General features: G+C 39.5%; 1 protein-coding gene across 1 annotated transcript in view; it reads left to right on the top strand.

The window, feature by feature from the left end:
* Positions 1-506: 506 nt before the first annotated feature.
* LOC102878777 (complement factor H-related protein 4) overlaps positions 507-8673 on the top strand; it is a gene marked incomplete at its 5' end in the record, with an annotated part of 12080 nt that continues 3913 nt past the window's right edge. Inside the window, one exon of the mRNA XM_015587407.2 lies at positions 507-701. Coding sequence (XP_015442893.1) covers positions 507-701 — 195 coding nt within the window. The remainder of the gene's footprint in view (positions 702-8673) is intronic.

Here is an 8673-nt window from a genome sequence, read left to right as displayed (position 1 = left end):
GTCAGATATATATATGTATGCATCTACAGTATTAATATGTGTGAGGATATCTGTCCGTATACCTGTCTCATGCAACATGTCGCTTTGACCGGGAAAAGATGGGATGGGGGGTGGGGGATGCAGGAAAGATCTAAGACTTCTGAAGGGACATCTGCAGAAGACACAGGACAAAGATGCCGGGGAAGCGAATGGAGAAATGCACAGTCTGACCATCTCAACAGAAGGACATTTCTCAGATCTGGGAGGCCGCGACATTTCAGCCACTTTAATTCTCTTCCTCGGCGTTGACATGTTTCCATGTGATTCTAATGTTGAAAAGGGTTCTGGAGAACTCACACGTCGCGAGCTCCTCGCTGCCTTCGAACTCGTTGTAGATCATCCCAGGTCTCGGAGCACTAACACGAGGGGGAAAAGTAAGAGAAATAGGATAATAAATTCATCAACGTGATGATTCAGGTGAAGTAGAATTATTCATTGTCTCTCTCTCTTTTTTTTCTTTTCTCAAGAAACAACTTGTGATTTTCCAGAAATAAAACACGGAAACATATATGATGAAAACAGATACACACAAGTCTTCCCGGTTGCTATGGGAAAATATTTCTACTACTCCTGTGATTGGAGCTATGTGTCTGCTTCGCAGTCACTCTGGACTCAAATAACCTGTACAGAGCAAGGGTGGTCACCGACACCAAAGTGCCTCAGTGAGTAGAGACCCCGATCCCTCCCTGGACGAATTCTTTGGTGTGTTAGTATGTGAGGGGGGGTCACTGGAGGGGTCGCAGAATCTACACAATGATACCGACAGCCAGCAATGGTAAGATACGGCATGCCTCAGAAATTAAATCAGGAGAAATTAAGATACGAACTTTGTGGAGTGTCGAAATTATTTAATTTTCAATACTAATGGTCAACCATTTTCACTGCTAATATTTAATTTCGACATACTCACTCGGTAATTGAATGAACACAGATTTTCTCAGGAGAGGTCATTCGTATGTGGAATTTCGGTTCAAAATATACTGCAGCATTGGATGTTCGAGAAGCGTTTTATCTATTTTCCTTCTGTGTTTTTCATTAGTCGCATCTTTGTTCTCTAAAAAATTACATCTGTCTCCCTCTCTCGGTGAGGACAGAAAAGCGAAGAAGACAGGATTAGGAAAGAGAAAAACGAAAGATGCCGACCAAGGAGACGAAAGCCAGCTCCTCCTCTAGGAAGTAATTTAGACAATCGAATGGAGAAAAAAGTAGCGTGACTCTTTTTTGGTATCCGAAGGAACTTGACAAGTGTCAAATGTTTGAAATATACACTTAGCGATTAACGACATGCTAACTGTTTAACGTGCATGAACCCAATGCCAGATGTTTATTAGTCATTCTTTGGGTTTTCAGGACAGTGCTTTTTCCCTTGGGTGGAAAATGGCCATTCTGCGTCTTCGGGACAAACATACCAGGAAGGTGACACTGTAGAAATTGTCTGTCATCAGGGCTACAGCCTCCCAAATAATCAGAGCACCATCACCTGTGCAGAAAGTGGCTGGTCCAGCCCTCCCGAATGCAATTATGTCCGTAAGTAAAATGTTCCCTCTGTTCCTCTACTCTTTTTTATTTTGCGAAAAGAGCAGCATTAAATATATGCGGTATTACTGTTGTTGCTATAGTACCTTTTTAGTTGTAGGGTTCCAATTCTGTCTAAGTAGTTATGTAAATCTCTGGATAATCCCTAGAATATTATTTTGTCTACTTCCACAGATTAAACGTAGGCAAAATTAGAAAGCATTCTCCAGGAACACAGCGAAAATCTTTGAAAGACATTTACATGTTTAAGTAACATGAACTGAATGTTTATAGTGAAATTATGCAAAGTCAGCTGACGACACCACGAGGATAAAATTAAATTTAACATAGAGCGATACTTAAAATATCACATGTGCAACATCGTGCCGCCAGCAAACCTGTTTACTTGGCATCTACCTTTTTGGGCAAAGATTAACTGTGTATCATCTAAAGACAAAAACAAAGGATCGCTAACATCCCCATTGTCAAAATTTTGTACTTCATACCCCCCCCTTTTTTTTTTTGATAATATGGAAATTTGATATTTGATAATAAGGGAAACTCTTCTTGAAGAAACCATATGAAAACTGAGGACATTTTGGAGCTAAAGTTGAGCTGGAGCTTCTTAGTCTGGGAACCTAAGAGGATGACGCGTAAAGCACAGTCGAAGGCCGTACAGGGACAGGCTGTATAGGACAGCTCTGTACCTTCCCGATTGAGCGGCGGGTGTGGTTAGCATTTACTCGTCTACTCAATGTTTCCTACAGTGATGTTAAATCACATTTATTGTGCACCTTTTAGATGACAGTGTGATAACATGCTGGGTGGTCTGAGGCATTTTTTCTAGACGACTTAGGTGTTGCTGGGGGAAACAAAAGAGTTTTCCATGGTTTCAGGCTGCGTTTTTTCCTAGGCCTTTGGCAAGACGGAGAGCGGGTTCTGCGTGGGGCTTTTGTGCGTGTGAATCTCACGGTTCTCCCCAGTGGGAAGGTTCTTATGCCAAGACTGGGAATCGTAAGAAGCCAAAGGAGATCCAAGCCGCTCACAGTCGCGCTGACCCTTCATTTCTTGCTCCTCCAGCCAGTGTGGCTCCTCTGCACAGTCAGTCTTGTTAGACTTGTGTATGGAGTTTGTCCGGAAGCTGTATTTAGGAGAGGGAGGAGGAAGTACTGCTTCTACTCCCTCTTTCTGAAACAGGAAGGGAATATCCCTTTTTTACCTTCTGCCAATTTGTTTCTTTAATTTTTCAAGGAGTTGGTGTTTTTTTAAAGTAAAAATCTAAAAAACGATCTTAATGGCATCCCAAAGGACACAGCAGGAAGCTGTAGGAGACAACAAGGGCACTCCTATGACAATTAACTAGGATTCTGCCTGCAGGGGCCGTGACAAAAACCATTTTTATACTGGAATATGGCAAAGCAGACATATTTATTTCCGTTTTATGTGTGCTTCAACGTGACATCCGTGGAGGGGTACGAAATGTTGTAATTCTCACTTCGTACGATTAGAATTTCTCCGACGAATCGTTTCCTTTTTCAGACTCACACGAAGCTTCATATTCCATAGTTTGCTGGTTTTGTTCTTCGCTCTGTTTTCTGCGTGATGGTTTGGTCTTTTAATAAATGAAATAATATTTGTAGATCCTGAAGGAAAATGCGGGCCTCCGCCATCTATTGACAATGGCGACATCACCACATTCTCATTAGATTTGTACCCTCCGGGGTCGTCCGTTGAGTACCAGTGCCAGTCCTTCTATGAGCTTCGGGGACACAGGACAATCACGTGTATACATGGACAGTGGTCAAAACCACCAAAGTGCTTAGGTAAGGACGTTAATATTTCATGGGTCCTGGGAAAATCAATGTAATGAGTATGATGTTTTGCTGTTCATAATAGAATTTTCATGGATTAACAACCAACCACTCTGTTGAACGCTTGACTAGCAAATAGTAATATACGAGGAGATGTCATTTGAAATATTCTTAAGCAACAACAGCAACAAAAGATTCTTTCATGAAAGCTCTTCAGTTGATCATTGACATTAGAAATCTTTATCACACATTAAACATAGTTCCTCATTTTTACATCATGAAGAGTGTACAATGATTTAAATGTACACGATGGATTATCACCGAGTTGGTTTGGAGTACGTTCTGAGACTGAATTTTTGGACACATAGAAGATTCTATGTGAAAGTGTGCAATTCTGTGGAAAATATTTGTATACGAGTTAATGTTTTATGTTCATTTTTTTTTACCTTCAGATCCATGTGTAATATCAGAAGAAATAATGGAAACACATAAGATACAGTTAAGATGGGCAAATGAGAAAAAGATTTATTCTAGAACAGGTGATATTGTTGAATTTGTTTGTAAAGCTGGATATTATGAAATGTCACCTCATCATACATTTCGAGTCACCTGTCACGAAGGGAAAATGGAGTATCCCACTTGTGTGCAAAAGAGGTAATTAAAATGCAGTCATTAATTAAAGTAGGCACATTTTAAAAAATTTTTTTGTTATTAATCCAATTCATCTCAACTTTTTTTTAAGCGTTGTTTAACTCGTTTTTGTTCAATAAATCAGATTTGTGTTAATATCAAATGTGTTAATATCAAGATTTGTGTTAATATCAGGATGATATTATGATAATATGAGAGAAAAACGCCTCTCTATGAAAAGCACTGCATTAAAACTCGGCAAAATGAAGTGCTGTATGCCTTCTTCATAGAACATCGCAGGCCGGAAATTCGAGGCCATCACTTCCGGGCCTGCCTCCGGCCACCATTCTCTCTCAAAGCTTTCTTCATCACTTCCATGGCTTTCTGAGATACTATTTTGGAGGAAACAGAAAAGATTTACTGATTCTTGTCTTTAAAATAATATCGCTTCACAAACGTATAAATACCGAACTAGTCACAGTGCACGCTTTTGACAATATGCCAATAACTATTAGTTCTCAATTTTAGCTTACTTATCTATAAAGAGAAAAAGACTCACAGAAAGATGACATGTACAATGTCCTACAAGATCCTAACACATTTAATCATTTAAGCAAATCACACAGGAATTGAATGCAGTTAAGTTCATAATGGTTATTTATTGACATAAGATGATATTCTAATATCAAGAATAAACACACTTTGAGCTCTGATGTTTACAGAACCAAAACTGGCAGCATATTTACAGTGACTATAGCTGAGTTTATTATAATAGAGATAAGGGTGGACATTGGACATTTAACCTCTTTATACTTTACTGTCTGATTCCGCCCTGAACATGTATCAACTTTTAATCACAAGAATCTATTATTTTAAAAATAAATACAGCTCAAAAATGCATGCCGGGGACTATAAAGCCCTCGTTGGTAATTATATTGATGCTTGCTGGCATTTTCCTGCACCTGGTGGTAAGGCAATGCTTTGGTAAGTATTCAACAAGGTTCTGAAAAATAGTTTTTATGATCGTACATTTTATCAACCCGAATCAGCTAAAATCACTCTTGGCCAGACACATTTTAAAGTTACTTTGAAAAATTTGAGGGGGGATGTGTAGGAACCCTACTGATGGGGGCGGGTTGAAGAGCTCACCCACGGGCAGAAGGTAAGTCGAGGCTTCGTCTCTCCTCACTACTGACCACGCTCTGTGTCCCCCCATCTCCAGCCGGAACATCTCGTTGCCGGAACACTTTGCAGTGAGGGCGTGCACTTCCATCAGAGATGCACAGATGATGAAGGATAGTCAGATACTATCCCTTAACAGTTACGTTTTCTCACTTTTGATGAGGAAAATACTTTGTGTGGTATTCCCTTGACATTAAATGTGCAGCAACCATTTATTAATATTATCGTTATGAAATGTGATAAGTTACTAACCCCCAATGAGCTCTGTACAGCAACCAGACGGAAAGTTCTATACAGACGATAAACCCACAACACACTTTCCCTCCTAACCATCCAACATATAGAACAGTCGAGATGATAGTTTAATGCACACCGGTGTAGCCACGAATAAGGTTCAACCACTGTTAACGTTTTGCCATATTTGTTGTCTATACTGATTGGTCTCTGTATAAATTAATCTTTTGTATGAGTCTATGTTTCAAGGGAAGGAGGTAAACCATTAAAAATATCTGCAGACATGATTAAATAATACATCTCTCTAAAAAAAGGTAAAACTGCACTTATAAGCAAAATACCATCGTGGAACTATCAGAAGTAACCTGACTCCCTTAGCATTGTTAATTATTCACCTTCTAATAGCTTTTATTTCAAACAAAGTATTAATCAGTTACATTCGGATGTCTACGCCCTTTCAGTATCTTTTAAAGCAAAGATTTTTCAAGCTCTATGGAGATAATTGACACAATAAATACTGTGAAAGTTCAAGGTATATGGCGCGATAATTCGATAGTCATACACCTGGCTAAATGATGACTACGAGGTTGGTTAACACATCCGCTACCTCACAGGACGCGTTTTTCCTGTGCAAGAACATTTAGGGTCTTCGCTCTTACAAGTACACAATAGCGTGTTGTTGACTATCGCCACCACGCTGTGTATTAAATTCCGAGAACCTTTGCATCTCACTATGGGACGTTTGTACTTTTTCACCAACACCCCCCAATCTCCCCGCCCCCGCCCCCCTGCCGTGATCGGATTGGATTCGAATTTCTAATCCATGCTTTGCTTTATGAGTTTGGCTTTGTACATTCCACATGTAAGTGAGATCTGTATACAGTCTTTGTCTTTCTCTGATTCGTTTCCCTTGGCAAAACGCCCACCAGTTTGATCAAATTTTATATCCCTCCCCCCTAAAGTGTGAATACATTTATTTTTTTGTTATTACTATTTTTTAACAATAATAATAACTTTTACTGTCGATTTACTTGTCGGTTAGAGCCAGAAGACATAAAGCATTGCATCGCAAATGTCTGTTGTACATACATGGATTCGATATTATTTATTTCTTCAACATCTATCTTTTACCCCCTTTTAATTTAAGACCTGTAAAAGCTCTTGCCCATTTTCTGTTGTATTGTACATATTTTTCCCTCTCTTCTCTCTCTCTCTCTTTTATTTTTTTGCCTATCACATCCCCATGACTTATTTATTTTATAACTTATTTCTTTTATTTATTGTACCTTTTCACTCTCTTCTTCATTTTACACACCTCTCACCTCTGGCTACCACCAATCTGTAACGATGGGCTTTTTTTTTTTTGGTCTATTACATTAAGTCGCTGTATCTTCAAAGATGACACATGTAATTGGATATCCATATAAAGGAAATACAGAATAAGGGCCATTAATAAGTCAGTCAAAGGACAGGTGAGGGAGTTTCGTTCATATTCCTACTTCAGAAGGGAAGCCGTCGTACGCAGCTGAATTTTTGCAGCCTAAAATAAAAGGTACCTCACGGCACGTTAGTTAAAGAATATCGTAATGCTAGGAATATGCCGAAAGTCTTGTACTCTGCGATGTGGTCTATCTGAGTTAAAAATAACAGTACTTCCCTAAGCAAAAGCAAATACAGATGGTGCAAGAGTGGTCAAGTATACCGGCCGGTTTCCATGAGCCCCTCAGGGACGAAGCTGGGCGAGGGTAAGTAGAAGGCCAGAGAATGTTACAGGGACGTCGGCTCAGACTTATTGCCACATGATTCTCTCGGTTGAGAAAGAGCCTCACCTGTTCCCATGAAGTGTTTAGATCGGAAGCTGGTGTTTTACACAACTTCTAGAGCCAGTCCATTACTGGCCCTGAAGAAAGGCGAACAAGTACCTATCAGGGATGGAAGCCAAAATGATTGTGAAATCATTAACGAGAACTGAGGGGTTTTCCAAAACTCTTTGAACTTTGATATTTACTGAGGGTGTGAGCTAGTTTCATGGTAAAGCACTTAAATTCAGAGGCACGGCTGGTAACTGCTCATGAAGCTGACCGGAAGCCCCAAAGAGCACGCCTGGAACACTCGTGTTGCTGGACGCCTGGGCACACGGAACATGCTGTTAGTCCTCAACGTCCTCCTCACCTGGTGGCTTTCCTGGGCTCAGGGACAAGGTACGTTGAGACTGACTTCAACAGTCAGCTTCCTTCTTAAATGTAACTTTATCCTCTTTCGCTGGTGTTTATATTTTGAATTTAAAAACTGGTAGAAATATTCTGTATTATTAGATAACGAAAAAGAATATGTTTATGGAAAAATTATCACGTATTTACCTGAGCAAATGAAATCGTTTTCTCTGTTTTCTCAGTTCCACAGTGGGAAAAGCCACTTCGTATTCAGTAGAGGGCCATGGGAACATACTCCTAAAACCTTAACTAGAAAATAAGTCACAGGAAACCTGGATTATAAGTCCACAAGGTTTGGGTGACTCTATTTGTAATGCCAAGAAACTTTGAAGAATGATGGATCCCTTTGTAAACTTACAGATTTTATAGGTTCTTATGACAAACACCATCAAATTATACATTTTAAATATATTCAGTTTACTATATTTGCGTTATGACTTTTAGAAAGCTATGAAGGTCATTAACATCACTATCAATTTAATATTTAACATAATTAGCTATGTATCACAGACGTATCTCCTTTAACATAAAGATAAAATGTATTTTTAATTTCCAGTATAATCCCCATACATTCTAATGTGCTTTCTGAGACAAGGCCAATGTTGAAAATTTTTTAGATTTTCAAGTCACTTCTATTATTAAGTTTACAAATTCTTCACTATGATTTTTTTGTTTGTCATTTCATTTGATAATGCGGTCCTCTCAAATTCAAGTTATTGGAAATGACACCTGTAATTAAATAGCAGGTACGAGCAGCATGTGTCTCACTGTCGGTTATTCATTTCATACCTTGTTGCATGCGGGGTTTTGTGAATTATTTAATTCGGGCAGTTTTATTCACTACCAACAATGACAACTCAAGGAAGCTTCTTAAGTGCCCCAATTGGAAGCACCCTGGCCCCAGTCCCCTCGAGAAGGACGTGGCCATCCGCGGTTGTGGGCAAACTACCAGGGATGCGGAGAAAGGAGCTCGACAAGTGCCTCAAGGGAAGAGACTCGGGGTGTTTGTCAACAGCCCTTAGGGGAACTTCAGGAACCAAGAAGGTGAG

Source organism: Pteropus alecto, unplaced genomic scaffold (genome assembly GCF_000325575.1).
Source record: "Pteropus alecto unplaced genomic scaffold, ASM32557v1 scaffold90, whole genome shotgun sequence".
Classification (NCBI taxonomy): domain Eukaryota; kingdom Metazoa; phylum Chordata; class Mammalia; order Chiroptera; family Pteropodidae; genus Pteropus; species Pteropus alecto.
Note: the sequence above shows the minus strand (reverse complement) of the source record. Positions and strands in the feature narration are given on the sequence as shown.